At 27.1% G+C, this 15,199-nt stretch overlaps 4 protein-coding genes across 6 annotated transcripts; 2 read left to right on the top strand and 2 right to left on the bottom strand.

Annotated features, from left to right (window-relative positions):
- Nucleotides 1-1,549: 1,549 nt before the first annotated feature.
- Nucleotides 1,550-6,174, top strand: smid (nuclear valosin-containing protein-like smid). 3 transcript variants are annotated; one of them, XM_033348445.2, is made up of 11 exons: nt 1,550-1,931; nt 2,301-2,522; nt 2,587-2,838; nt 3,017-3,361; nt 3,448-3,667; nt 3,751-4,033; nt 4,123-4,579; nt 4,674-4,841; nt 4,913-5,239; nt 5,310-5,534; nt 5,626-6,174. In XM_033348445.2, the coding sequence occupies exons 1-11, from the start codon at nt 1,755-1,757 to the stop codon at nt 5,749-5,751; spliced, it is 2,802 nt and encodes a 933-aa protein (XP_033204336.1). In that variant the 5' UTR covers nt 1,550-1,754; the 3' UTR covers nt 5,752-6,174. The 3 variants fall into 3 exon arrangements, with proteins under 3 accessions (XP_033204336.1, XP_076479120.1, XP_033204337.1); XM_076623005.1 differs by lacking the exon at nt 1,550-1,931 and adding an exon at nt 1,999-2,016; XM_033348446.2 differs by lacking the exon at nt 1,550-1,931 and having other exon boundaries at nt 2,591-2,838.
- A 118-nt stretch (nt 6,175-6,292) lies between these two features.
- LOC117165003 (aurora kinase C) lies at nt 6,293-8,778 on the bottom strand. Its single transcript, XM_033348454.2, has 4 exons — nt 8,638-8,778; nt 7,743-8,316; nt 7,033-7,558; nt 6,293-6,906 (listed from the first exon to the last, which is right to left on the bottom strand). Exons 2-4 carry the CDS (start codon nt 8,300-8,302, stop codon nt 6,805-6,807), a joined length of 1,188 nt encoding a protein of 395 aa, XP_033204345.1. The 5' UTR covers nt 8,303-8,316; nt 8,638-8,778; the 3' UTR covers nt 6,293-6,804.
- A 553-nt stretch (nt 8,779-9,331) lies between these two features.
- On the bottom strand, nt 9,332-13,274 carry Fer1HCH (ferritin 1 heavy chain). Its single transcript, XM_033348411.2, has 5 exons — nt 13,026-13,274; nt 10,709-10,830; nt 10,471-10,632; nt 10,221-10,364; nt 9,332-10,143 (listed from the first exon to the last, which is right to left on the bottom strand). The coding sequence occupies exons 1-5, from the start codon at nt 13,093-13,095 to the stop codon at nt 9,988-9,990; spliced, it is 654 nt and encodes a 217-aa protein (XP_033204302.1). The 5' UTR covers nt 13,096-13,274; the 3' UTR covers nt 9,332-9,987.
- A 57-nt stretch (nt 13,275-13,331) lies between these two features.
- Nucleotides 13,332-15,159, top strand: Fer2LCH (ferritin 2 light chain). The gene is made up of 4 exons (XM_033348410.2): nt 13,332-13,478; nt 14,083-14,187; nt 14,277-14,557; nt 14,654-15,159. The coding sequence occupies exons 2-4, from the start codon at nt 14,088-14,090 to the stop codon at nt 14,948-14,950; spliced, it is 678 nt and encodes a 225-aa protein (XP_033204301.1). The 5' UTR covers nt 13,332-13,478; nt 14,083-14,087; the 3' UTR covers nt 14,951-15,159.
- Nucleotides 15,160-15,199: the final 40 nt, after the last annotated feature.

Genomic DNA, 15,199 nt, shown 5'->3' with positions numbered 1-15,199 from the left:
ATTTTCGCACGAGAAGTTGTTTTAGCTCTATTGATTGAGCAACGAAATCAAGTTTTTGTAAAACTGCACAATTACATAAATTATTATACAGAAAATTATAAACATTGTAAAATTGTACAATTATTGTAAATTTGCAAATTGAATAACTACAATAATCTTATTTTGCAAATAAGCAAATGGTTTTAATTGCTTGAAATCTTTTCAACAATCACAATCCTCAAATCCTTTCCAATTTCTATAAGTTCAAGAAATAAGTCGTAGAAAATGACGAAAAGGTTCGAGAAAACTGGTAAGTATTAAGAGGATAAGATAGCATAAGAAATATTTGAAACCTTTTGAAATTGGTGAAAACGACGTCATTTTCTGAGAAATTCTGTCGTCAAAAAAAATTTGTCGATCGAAAGAACAATTTTGTATCAGGGAAACATAATAGCATAAAAGGTGGCACAATTTCGCTAATTCTTGGAAATTACGTCATATTCCAGGAATTTTTTTAAAGTTGAAATTTTCGAGTTTTCGAAAAAGATTTTCGTCAGTCTCGATTTTGTATCAAGAGAATATAATTTGGTATATAGTATTGAATAGTAGAAAGGATAAATAACAAGACTGTAATACGCCGTTAAACTATTCTGATTTATTGAAAACCTTTCTAAATATATTTTACACTATATTATATTATATTATATTATTGTAGAGGATGGATCTGTTCAAATATCACTATTACAGTCTATAAGTCGTGAGCACTTTATTAAAGAAATGCTTTGATACAAAGCGCAAGTCCTGGTCGCGTCCTGCTGCGTCGCGTTGATGCCTCGACCTGTCGGCGTCCTGTTGATACCGATCCGTCACATTATATTATATTTTATTTCATTCTATTTTATTTTAGTTTGTTTTATTTTATTATACATTTTATTTGCAATAAATAATTTCATTTTTTATCGTAACATATAATCATTTCCACGAAGATCGTTACGGCTAGTTGCTGTTGGTTCCTGTTGGGTGCTTGTGACATCCTGATTGTTGTTTCTACTCCCAAGGTGGCTTTTCTGTAATCTATACAAAAAAAGCAATGTACTTCTAATATTTAATTAAACTTTTAAGCAATTTTTATGTTTTTTTCGTCCTTAACTTTCATTGGTCGGTGATATGAATGTATATTTTTCGCCGTGCAAGCGAAATATGCATATAGTTCGACCGTTTGCAGATAGAGGGCCTTATTTCTAGTATGGATCTTCCAGCTGTTTTTTTTAACATTGCATCGGCGATCTCTCTATTCACCTTTGATAATGCAGCTATACGACTCGTATTCATTCCTTTGATTAAGTTCAAATTTCTTTTACAAGTAATTGCGAAAAATATATAAAAATAGTAAAATATATATTATCAACAAATGCTGAAAGTTTTTGTTATAAAATATGTTCTATAGATTAATAAACTATATAATATAATTTTTCATAGTGTAATTATAGTTTGAAATGATCTTTGACTTTGAATACATTCCACTCTATATATTATTCTTTTTTATTTCTAGCTTTGTGAAATAATTTACTAGGGAAATTGTTCCCGCTTTACCGATGTACTCTTTTCTTTTTCTTTTCGTTATAGTTGGTTATAGTTAAAGTATTGAAGTTTCCTAAAATCGAAGACGCACTTGTGTTTAAAGAATGTTGATACGTACATGATAACACGTGTTGGAACATATAAGGAAGTAAAAATAAAACTTTAGTGATCATTTAATTTCTGCAACAGTGTTCATGACGCCTGACATTAGAAAAATGCAGAAGGTTGGAAAATTGAATCCTTCGATTGATATTATTCCATTACAAGGATCTAGTGGAGATTATAAATCAAAAACTATGAATAATAAACATAAAATTGATTCTTCTCATAAATACTTGCGGGATCAATTACTAATATCACGTGTACAAACGGTGATTGAATTATTTTATAACTTTTAGAATTTTTAATTTAACAAGTGTCTAAAATCAACACTTTTTATATTATGCAGTTTACGTGGTAAATTTATGCATTGAACCTTAAAATATAATATGCAATAACTGTGTAATACATATAAATAATTTTATACAAACTAGTTAAATACTTGTATATAATGTCGCTTTTTTAAATAAAATTGTATTTTATTTCACACTTTGAACATCTTTATGTCTTTCAATATTTTTAATTTTGTGGAAAATTACTTAATATAGTCATTAATTCTAATTGTTTTAAGATAATATGTTAGTACATCTTCTACTTTATACTTTAGTACTTCTGAATAATTAATTTTTTTATTGTTTTAGTATATGCATGAAAATGAAAATAAAGTCTATATTGATGTTAATGAAATGGCAGATGCTTTACAAAAGAAGTATAGAGATTACCGTATTAAAAAGCGAGGTCCCTTCAGGATATTAGTGCGTAAAGCATATGATGAACTTACAGAAATGTTTGCAAAGAAATATTGTTCTCGCCAATGGCCTGCTTATGATGATGAAGATGAAGAGGAAGAAGTTGATGTCGAGGTATATATAGATATAATATTTAAATATGATATAGTAAATTTTGAAAGAAATATATTGGTTTTAGTCAGATCCCCAAAATACTATGTTAGATGGAATGCTCTTAAAAATGTATAAAAAATCACAAAACAAACAGAATGGAAATTCCAGTGATAAGGAACTTATAGATATTAGTAGTGATGATGATGTAAGCAAAGTAGAATCAAATTCAAATAAAATAAATGAACCCGAGATTGTGGAGAAAGATCAACAGAAACCAGGTCCATCTTCGGGTACAGAAAAAGCTGTGCATGCTAAAGAAGTCGAACAACAAACAACAGTAAATTTAAAGCTTTCTTTAATAGAGTTACATTTCTTAAACTTATTATTGTTAAATATCATCTACTTCAAATATAATTTAATATGAAATCTACATTGAAATAATAGTACTGATACATGAAGCCTATTATGCCAAAATAATGTTATACCAGAGACATTACCTCATTTACTTTTTATAGCCTAGTAAAGAAATACAACAAACTACTACAGTGAGCACAGCAGCTACTACAACAACCTCAAACACAACGGTAGAATCTTCAAAGAAGCGACAACGCGATAAAGAGGGTGATAGTAGTCAATTCATGTTCATAAAAAAAGTCAAAGGGATACCAATTTCTGAATCCAAAGTCACATTTGCTGACATAGGAGGAAATGATAAAGCTTTAAAAACTGTATGTAAATTACTTGCACATATGAAACATCCAGAAATCTTTAAGCAACTTGGTATATCTCCACCAAGAGGATTTTTACTTCATGGTCCACCTGGATGTGGAAAGACTTTATTAGCGTATGCTATTGCAGGAGTAAGATACTATTTTAGTGTCAATAGTTGGTCTAGTGTCAATAATTGGTTTTATTTGACTATTTATTTAATATTTTTGAAAACTAGGAGTTAGATATACCATTATTGAAAGTAGCAGCACCTGAATTGGTAGCAGGAGTATCAGGCGAAAGCGAAGCAAGAATTCGAGAATTATTTGAACAGGCACTTACAATAGCACCTTGTGTAATTTTTTTAGACGAAATAGATGCTGTAGCACCACATAGAGCCACAGCTCAAAGAGAAATGGAGAGAAGAATTGTTGCACAACTGTTATCATGTTTGGATGGTAATTTACTATTATAGTTAAACTACAGTAAATTACATTAATTTTAAAATAATTTCTCAAGTAGAAAATATGTTATTGGACAGAACTCAGTTTGAAAGAAAATGGTACTAGGGTATTAGTACTTGGAGCAACAAATCGACCTGATTCATTGGACCCTGCATTAAGGAGAGCTGGCCGATTTGATCACGAAGTGTGTCTGGGTATACCAGATAGAGATGCAAGAGCAAAGATTTTAGCTGTACACACAGAAAAGGTAGCACTTGCTCCAAATGTTAGTTTATCCACAATAGCTTCACTTACACCAGGTTTTGTTGGAGCCGATTTAGTTGCATTAATTAGAGAAGCAGCTATGGCAGCTATGGACAGGTAACTGTTTAAATATTCAATAAGTATTTTAAAATTAATTTATTTAATATGGTCAATTATATTTTCCTATGTTCTTATATTCTTATTAGAATACTTGAAGACTTGAAGTCGGTTCCAGATAATAAATCTTCAGAAATTCCAGAAGATAGTACTGTTATTGAGAAAAAAACTGAAAGTTTTGAAAATTCTAGTAATTTAGTCGAAGAAGTAACCATTGAACCATCTACCTCAAATCAAAATAATGTTTCTAAGTTAAATAAAACGAGTAATGCAGAGAATCATCAAGCAACTTTGGAAATGGATGTAATACAAGAAAATTCCAAATCTCCAGATTTAACAGGGTTACTTACTTGGTTGCGTAATGATCCGCCAATTCCTTCAGAAAGACTATCAAATTTATATATTGAACACAATGACTTTGAAACTGCTGTTCATATAATTCAGCCATCAGCCAAAAGAGAAGGTTTTGCAACAGTACCTGATGTTACATGGGATGATGTCGGTTCGTTACGAGATATTAGAGAAGAATTGCAAATGGCTATACTTGTAAGTATATTTATATTGGCTTAATTAAAAATATTGGAATAATTTGATACACATTTAAAAGATATAAAATATTTTTTTTTGTTTAATATTCTAGGCTCCAATTCGACATTCCGAACACTTTATAGCGCTAGGATTAACAGCACCAACTGGAGTATTATTATGTGGTCCACCTGGTTGTGGAAAAACATTACTAGCTAAAGCTATTGCAAATGAAGCTGGTATTAATTTTATTTCTGTTAAAGGACCAGAGCTTTTAAATATGGTAATAATTTAGATGATTATAATAAATATTATAAGATGCAATTATTAAATATTTTATTTTTATTATTTCAGTATGTCGGTGAAAGTGAAAAAGCAGTTCGACAGTGTTTTATTAGAGCTAGAAATTCTGCTCCGTGCGTTATATTTTTTGACGAATTGGACGCATTGTGTCCCAGACGATCAGAAGGTGACAATTCTGCTACTTCACGTGTTGTAAATCAAATGTTGACTGAAATGGATGGAGTAGAAGGACGACAAGGAGTATTTTTAATGGCTGCGAGCAATCGTCCTGATATTATAGATCCAGCAGTATTAAGACCAGGAAGATTAGATAAGATTTTATATGTTGATTTGCCTACCTCAGCAGATCGTGTTGACATCTTAAGAGCACTAACAAAGGTAACGTTTTTGTTTTCAAAAAACATTTTAAACAAATTTGTTCTCTTTAGAAATAAACGTATATTTATAGAATGCAACCAAACCAAAATTAGCTGCAGATGTAAATCTTGAAGAAATAGGATATAATAGTAAATGTGATGGTTATACTGGAGCCGACTTAGCAGCTTTAATCAGAGAAGCTGGAATAGAAGCATTAAGAGAATTAATGGATATGCATTATTCAGGACAACCAGAAATCTCTATGCGACATTTCGTAGTTGCATTTGATAAAATAAGACCATCCGTACAAGAGAAGGTAAACACATTTGTTTCATTAATAAAAAATAAACATTCATTTTTATAAATATAGATTAATTGCATAACAACAATACATGTATAACTTATAGGATATCAAACACTATGAAAAATTAAAAAAATTGTATTCAATTAAAAAGAAATCCGATGATACACCTATGGAAACTCCAACAGATACACCTATAGTAGATGTAGTCATGGAACCTATGGAAACGTGAAATAAAAATAAATCTGAAATAAACATGTAAAAAATCTTCCATTACAAAGTACTTTTAAGCAGATGACAGTGAATTTCACGCAAAAAATACATATTGTATGCCTTAGCCTCATTTTTGTAGTTGAGGCATTCTAGTGTCCATCTCTGTCAATCAAAGATGTAAATGTAATATATTAGATCTTAATTTACTGTTTTAAAATAAAAACTGACGATGTTCTTTATTTTTTAAGTGTAGAATATATGCAATATGAAAATGTTAATGACATTTTTATAAAACAAATCAAATTTATGTTCGATATATTTTTGAATAATGAAAATAATTTTATTTAGTTCAATAAAAAAGAATTAAGCTTACTATGTATACAAAAATTATTAAAAAAAAATTTATGATTCATTTTTTGTCAATAAATAAAGTTTTTTATAATTACTTATTTCATTTATTTGCCTACAAAAATAACTAATTGTGATTTTATTTCTTAATATACACAATATGTGTATACATAAAAACACATTGTATTTATGAAAGACATTTATGTAAATTTACTACCTACAAATATTCCAATAATATTAAAATACTTAATATATACATAATTTTCTTATACATTATATTTTTTATTCCAATTTATTACTTATAATTCATTGTTATAATATCACTTGTTTTTCAGTCTGATATAGATATAATAAGCTAAATTCCAAAAATTAAAGCCAAATTTACACTGTTTCACTTTAGAAGTACACAGTGGATGAACACCTTTCATCCTTATTTCACCCGCGGAAGAAAGCAAAGATGCAAGCAGTGTTCAACAACGATGTTAATAAACATAACAATGTAAATTCGACTTAAGAAAACTGAAATAAACGTAATAGAATATACGTCTTAAAAAACATGTAGTATACTGTTTCAAATTATATAATACTTTAATTTACGTATAAAATAACAATATTAGGAATAATATAAAAAAATATCTAAAATAGATTTCTTGCTGAAAAATATTTTTTAATGAAATATAACTGTTTTATAAGGCAAAATATAAAACTTATTAACTTAACAACTTCATTGTGGTACATGTGGTTCTGTTGTTCGATTTTGCACAATCCAAGGATGTCTTAAAACATCTTCTAAAGGTAATCTATGATTTGCGTCAACTACTAATAGCTAGAATAAAAAAATGAAAAGTTATCGCTTATTATTTTCATATAGTCAAACTTTTTAATTATTTAATTTAATTATTTAGTTTAATAATGCACTTTTTTATTTTACAAACATAAAATAACAGCTCACCTTAGATATTAAATTTTTCGCACCTTCACTAATAAAGTTTGGAAATTTATATTGAGCTTTCTTAATTTTTATATATGTTTCATCATAAGTTTCAGCTAAAAAAGGAGGTTTACCAACTAAACATTCATAACAAAGCACACCAAGTCCCCATAAGTCTACAGTATGATCATGTGTTTTTCCAACAACCATTTCTGGTGGTAAATAATCTAAAGTACCACATAAAGTATTTCTCCTAGATGAGGGTGCATGGACAGACCATCCAAAATCTGCCATTTTTAATTCACCCTTTATACCAAGTAATAAATTTTCAGGCTTGATATCACGATGTATCACCTTTTTACTATGACAATATTTTAAAGCATCAGCTAATTGAGATACATATGTTGCTGTTCTAATTTCATCAAAACGTTTCTCTGGTTGTGCATTCAATTCTTTAAATAATTCTCCATTTGGGGCATATTCCAAAATTAAATATACCCTTTTATCATCATGAAAATATCCATACATTTTTAAGATATTTGGATGCCTATACGAAAAATAAGAATGGTACATTTACTCTAATTCATCTTATAAAAGATATTATTTATATTGTAGCAAAAGTTGATGGAACAATCAAATGTAATTTTAAATTTAAATAAATTTTAAGATATTGAAGTTTTTATGATAACAGTCAATATTTTCTTTTTACTATAAATATTAAAATTTTTTACCTTAAATGTGTTTGAATTTCTATTTCCCTCCTAACTTGATGTTCCACATCAGCTTTCTGTATTTGTGCTTTAAATAATACTTTCATAGCAATGATGAATTTTGATTTCTTCTCTCTAGCTAGATAAACATTTCCAAATTTTCCTTTTCCCAATGGTCGTCCAATATCAAAATCAGTTAAAACCCATTTCTTTTCACTTTGACTCTTTTTATTTGTATTGCTTTGTTCTACATTCTTCTCAATGTCTCTATTTTTTTCAGTTTTATTTTCCTTGTCATCATCAGTTATATTTGATATATATGCTATCGTGTTAGAAGATATAGGTAATTTAGGTGGCGGCATCAATTCTGTTGACTTTTTAGAGCTCTTTTCTTTAATTTGTTTGATATTTGCCAAATAAGTATTGCATTGACTGTTTGTACTATTTAAATTTTCTGTATTTCTTGATGTATTCTCAGTCAATACAGAACTTACTTTTGATATCTTTAACTGTTTAAGATTATTTTCAACTTGAGAAATTGCCTTTTGTGTTTGAGACTTAGATCTCTTATCCTTCAGCATTGCTTAAATATAACCTATGATTGAAAATAGTATAAAGCATTAACAAATAGAAGTCTTTTAATAAACAATTAATTTATTACATAATGCAAGAATTAAAAATTATAAAATTATACAAAGATTCATTATATGTTAATAAAAAAATTAAAACTCTGTAAAATATACACATATTTCGCATAAAAATTTTATAAACAATATTTAAAGAATAAAGTACAATGTATTATTTATAAGGTTACAATGAATTGATATTTTAAAAATATTTTACATAATAAAAGAAACAATGTCCAGATTTTAAATAACTATATTAAGAAATTAATAACAATAACTAAAACACTTACGTTTAAAGCAAGAAATACAAATTCTCTTACAAACGTTGTATCTTCAATTCTATTTCAAAATAACGAATTTCCACACTTTATTCTCATTGGCCAGAATATTCCATCATGTATAGAAAATAAATTACAAGATATTCAACTCTATTAAGAAGTGAGAGTCATAGTTAACAGCGCTACGTATTATAAGATCTGTAAAGACCAAAAAATTCAATAATTTCAAATTAATATTAAATTATATTAATAACTAAACATAACAAAATTACATTTTTCATATATATTTTTGCACAAATCCTATTTATATAAATATTAAGAATGTAAAATAGATGTATGGGTCTGGAAGTAAATAATAACTAAAATTTGATAAAAATCAAATTTTAGTACTAAATTAATAATTAATGTTCATATATTACTTTTAGTATCATTAATTTAAACTAAAATATGAAATACAATATATCATTATGTACATGTGTGTCAATGTAAACGGATGTAATATTTTGGGAAATATAAATAAATTTTTAAAATAATGTATTAATGTATTTATGCATCACGATTACGATTGTAATAAACGAGAATAGCTTCTTTATAAGAATTAAACATTTGTTGTTGTAGGTTAAAGTATAAACTATCACAATAAAAGTACTTTTTATATTTTAATAGCAATTTTATATTTTACTAGGAAAAATGGACAAAATATGTATTGTTTTGTATGAATTTTAAAATATTCATTTATTTGGTAAGAGTAATATATTTATTACAGTTTAACAAACATTTGTAAACAGGGTTTCTTGTATGTCTATATTACAGACCACATTTAGAAAAATATTTTATATAGAACACAATTTATATCTTTGATACTAACTTAAAATTTAATAAAACTAAGTTACTGTAAGTGGAAACGATATAGCACAGTCGTAAAATTATAAATTTTAGTGATGAACTAAAATTTATACGTTTCAAATACCGAAGTATCGAGTCTCTTGTAAGACCGTACGATATTAATTTGAAACTATTCCTTTCAAAAGTATATGTCTTAATCTTTAATTACATGTTAACTTTTATTAATACATTATTGTTATTGTGTAAGAAGTAATAGAGACTTATTGCTATATAGTTTTGATTACAAAGATTTTAAATGAAAGTAATTTACAAATAACATTCGCAGTTCAACATTTAAATTACCTGTACAAAATGCGTACGGTCCTAGATGCGATTATATCAATGGGTGTTTCTTTTTAAAGTTTTAATTTACAACCGGACTCTATCGTTTACACCTAATATACATAGTTCATTCTAAATATGGCCATAATTTCATATGCAATGTTAGAGTAAAATTTTTGTTATTTCAAGTACAAATTAAACTTCATTATTCAAAAGTTTCTTATCAAATAGGAATTCTCCTAATACTCCATTTGTTGCTATCATTTTGCCCAAAGTTGAAATTTTTCCTGCAAGATCACGTTGACCTTTGTATTGTTCAGTTAGAAATTCTCCAGTGAGGTAGTCCACCAACTGAAATTAATCAATTTGGAACAATGAAATAAACTTAAGATTGTAATCACATGCATTTTTTCTGCAATATAACTTACATGATAGTCATTGAAGTTGCTGTCTTTTGGCTTTTCACAGTGTTTGATAATATTGCGAATCTTTTTTGTAACGTCAGTTTCTAATTCAAGAGCGTTTTTTAGAGCTTCAATACCGTTACTCCAGGTCTCGCGCAATGGTCCCAGCTAAAAACAATATTTGTATATTTTTAATTATATGATTAAATTGTACATTATAAAACATAAATTAAAATAAAATTATATTTATAATAAAATAGTTCTAAATGCACACCGAACTGATGTCCAAGAGTTTGCTAACATCGTCTGTTAAGTGACCACGCATTAACAGATATTCAATAATTTTTATTGCATGTTCTCTTTCTTCACTGGCAGAATCAAAGAAAAACTTGCTAAATCCTGGACGATTAACTGTATCACGAGCAAAATGAGCACCCTAAAATAAAGAAGAATGTATAAATATAATATTTCTCAACAAAATACATTGTAAAACAATGAAAAAATGCAATTACCATTGCAAGATAAGTCATAGCAGCGTTAATCTCAGTATTCACTTGAGCTTTCAATTCATTCGTGCATGAATTAGCCATTTGCGTCCAATTCTTTGGTATATCAAATACAGATCTGGATGTACCTACAAGTATTAATTAAGTATTTATTAATGATAAAAATACATAATATATATTTTATTAAAATTTTAAATGATACATAAAGAAATAAAAACAGCTAAAAGTAATAAACGATATTTAAAAAACTATATATAACATTTTTTACAAAATATGCTGAAATACTATTGTAACATTTCACAATACTGTAGATATATTACTTATTGAAATCATAAATAGATAATAAAGTAATGATCACATGTAATTTATCAAATCTAATGAAATCTTGTATACACTTAAGATAAGATTATATTCTCATATCTTTTATAAGTATAAAGATATATAGTTAGCTACAAATTACTTCAATTGCCATTATTTTGTTAGTGTCTAACTTTGAATATTATTTTTAATTTTTTCTGATACAATACATGTATTCTGATGTATTAATATATACAACAAATATACTATAGTAGATAAAAACGAAACTAGTATAAAAAATAATTATCATAAAATTGGAATAAATGCTAAAAGCTTTTATTTAAGGCTGAAACAAAAACCAGTTTGTGATATTATAAAATGAAGTCAATGATGTAAAGTAGGTTGGTTAGATTAAATTATCTGACTTCTCAGAACAATGTACAGTACACATTTATATTGAATGTGGACTTTAGAACAAGTAATCAATACGTTTACATTGTCACGTAAAGCTTATCAAGTGTTATCATTGTATAAATAAGATAGTCGATAATGCTTACTAATTAACAGTCTAGAATCATGAAAGTCTATTAGCTTGTTCTGAAGCTTAGAAAATTATGTATCAAATATCTTTTTAATACAAAAAGACAATTAATTTTCAAGACAAATTATTACAAATAAATACATAAAATATAACATAATAGTGAAGGATATATAGAACTTATAAAGTCAAATTTAGTTTTATTATAGTATAATTACTGGCTCTAATTGTTATATTATTTTATTAATGTATTTTGCACCTAATATAGAATAATTTTCTTTTTAGTTATATGTACAACAGTAATATTGATCATGGATTTTCAATAATGATGTACATTGAAATATTTTATCTTTGTTCATTCATATAAAGAAATAACTTTTAATTAGGTTAAAAAAATATTAAGAATATAAAGAGTATAATATAAAATATATAAGATATAAAACATACAAAATATATAAATTTTATACATAAAAATAATGTTAAATTATCTGAAATACATATTTATTTCAAAGAACACAAATATACAGTGAAAGTACATGTAACATGATAAATAATCCAATGAACGAGGAAATTAAAAAATTTATATTATAGGCATTGGATCATAATCATTTTCACAATATCTAATATATATTTCTGGCAATGTTTATACATACGAATAATGACACAATGTGAGCTATGAAATCATATTCATGACAAATAAGTTCAGTTACCTAAAATGTTCAAAAGTCAGGTGAAGAATATAAAGGAGTGTTCAGAGGATCAATATTATTGTCAATATTTAACATTCTCAACATTTTATTGACAATATATATATAGATGGTCTAGAGTCTAGGGAATAATCTCTTATATACGATAATGTTGAGAACCTTAAATATTAACAATGATATTGATTGTCTAAACGCATTGCAATATGTAAAATTATGTTCTTTCAAAATAACAGAAAAATAATATTACATGAAAATTAATGTATTAAAACATAGAATATAGAGGTAATTGATAATGTTTATAATTTTAGAACACTAATATTTAAAGCTAATATTGTTTAACTTTTAATATTGTTATTTGAAACACATTGAAATTTTACATCAAATAAAACACGAATTAGAGAAAATAATGTACAATATATCTTCCTTACATATGTTACGTTTTAAGGAAAAGAAGTTGTTTACGAGGAATACATATACGCATTAAGTTGTTGCATTACGACACGAACAGATTATAATTATATACATATATTATTTCGCTGTATTATTAGGTGCTAATTGAAACATATCAAAATTAGTAAATATACCATACCTGTATGTTTAGCATCTTTTTAGGAAATAAAAAACAGTTTGTCCAAGGACAATACGGACTTAAAAATGGAGAGGATAAGAAATCACAATGGAATCTGTTAGGAAATACCATGCTAACCTTAATCGATGTTTTTACACAAAAATGTTAAAAGAGTATTCAAAACAAACATTGTAAGATAAATAATAGACTTACATTGAAGTTTATTTCCTAGCGATCCATTGATGCAAAGAAAAGTGACGAGGAAAATGTAAATCAGCTTCATTGTTGAATTCCTTCAGAGGCTAGAATTCGAAAAATCGCGAAAGCACTTGTAATTTTACTTTTCGGGAGCAACCTTTATACGCACTGGTATAGAAGGCTGCTTTTAGTGAAGCTAGATAAGAGAACGTATGTGAACTAAACACGATGTACGATCATAGATTATTTAATAATTGACCAACAAATGCGTATCATTCGTAAGTAGTCGACGGGGACGAACTGGAATTTTCTATCCCCTTTCTATCACGCATGCGCCCTACCTATCAGCTGACTATGACTGTGTGAAAACTACCAACGAATACGGTTCTTCAACGTTCATTGTTGGAAGAACGTCGAAGCGAGAGTATTCACGTTTCCTTCCTTTGTACAAGCACATTATTTGATCAGGTATGTGAATATAGGCAATTTCAATCTCATTTATTAATGTACAAATATTTATATAGTATAAATAGAAAATAAAATTAATGCAATAATGAAAAATGTTTAATTATATGTTACTTCATTATCATTTGATATATGAGATACTGCGCATTTGTAAATGTAATAACGAAAATACCGATGTACAGCATTTGATATCTATTGATAATATAAATTTTTCTTTCTTTATTATAGGCGCGTGACATATACGTATTATATGTGCGAATCCACATCATTTGTTTTGTATCTTAAGCCATATTCAGTATTCTATTCGTAACTGGGCTATCGTACATCTTTATTATCGCTTTTCAGTTATTAATTTAGCATATTCTTATAAGTGTGAAATTAGTTACACATACTATTTAAAATTTAACGTCGTTATCATTAATCACGCATTTGTAATGTACTTTGAAGTTATTAAAATTATTAAGATTATAATTCCTTAATAAACTGATATTAGAAATAAAAATGGATTTTAACAATTTTAGATAAATTAAAATAATATTAGATACTTGATCCCTTATATTTAAATAGCACAAATATTCAATATTTTATTTATTATTTAAAATTGCAGAAAACATGTTGTTCTTTGGAATATTATCCATTCTTCTGGCAGTTGCTGCTGCTGAAGATACATGCTATGATGATTCACTAGCAGTATGTGACCCAATACCAAAAGGTGATACAGAAATATTTAATATTTTAAAGACTTATACCTCTATTGAAATTTCTTTGTGCTTATAAATATATTAACATTTAAATTTTTAGATGGAAAATCAATGTTAAACTGTAATGCAAAATATGGACATATTGAAAGACATCCTCTGATTGATCTTCAATCATATGCAAATGCTAATATAAGAGTCAGCTTCGAATTTTTGCTAATGTCTAGTTATTTTGGAAATTATGAAGATCAACGTCATGGATTTAAGAAATTATATCGTAAATTTTCTGATGAATTGTGGGAGGATGCAATTAACATAATCAAATATGTTACCAAACGAGGTGACACAATGGACTTCAATCAACCACCACATTTGACAGAACCTGTATGTTGATTGTTGCACTTTATAATTCATATATTGTATAACATAAAAAGAGACAAAGATGTCAAAATTTGTTAATGTTTTATATCTTTTTTTTAGACTTACGAACGAAAAGTAACATATGAATTGAATGAACTTCACAGTTTAGCCAAAGCACTTGACAGACAAAAGGAGCTTGCGAATAAAGCCTTGAATATACATCATGACATTACAAAGAATGATAAGATAAACGATGCTGGTGTTGCTCATTATGTTGAAGAGAGATTCATAGAACCACAGACTGATCGTGTTCGAGATTTGGCCGGCTATATAAATGATTTGAAGAATTTATTAACTGGAAATGATCATTCTATAGCTCTATTTTTGTTTGATGAATATCTTAAGAATAGTTTGTAACTTGTTTACAACTGAAGTTAAAAAAACAAATCAGAATTTCATATCTACTATATTTTAAAAATTCCCTATATGAATAAGTTATGAATAAGTTATCCATAACAAAATATTTTACATTTTTCAGTTATGCAGAATTCTACATTTAGAATTAATAAATATATATGGTGTTATTTTTTGACACATTTCATCTAATAAAGTGTATACTTCATAAATCGTTTCTTTTAATTTCTACATTAATTATTTTTTATATAT

This window comes from Bombus vancouverensis, chromosome 12 (assembly GCF_051014615.1).
Source record: "Bombus vancouverensis nearcticus chromosome 12, iyBomVanc1_principal, whole genome shotgun sequence".
Lineage (NCBI taxonomy): Eukaryota > Metazoa > Arthropoda > Insecta > Hymenoptera > Apidae > Bombus > Bombus vancouverensis.
Note: the sequence above shows the minus strand (reverse complement) of the source record. Positions and strands in the feature narration are given on the sequence as shown.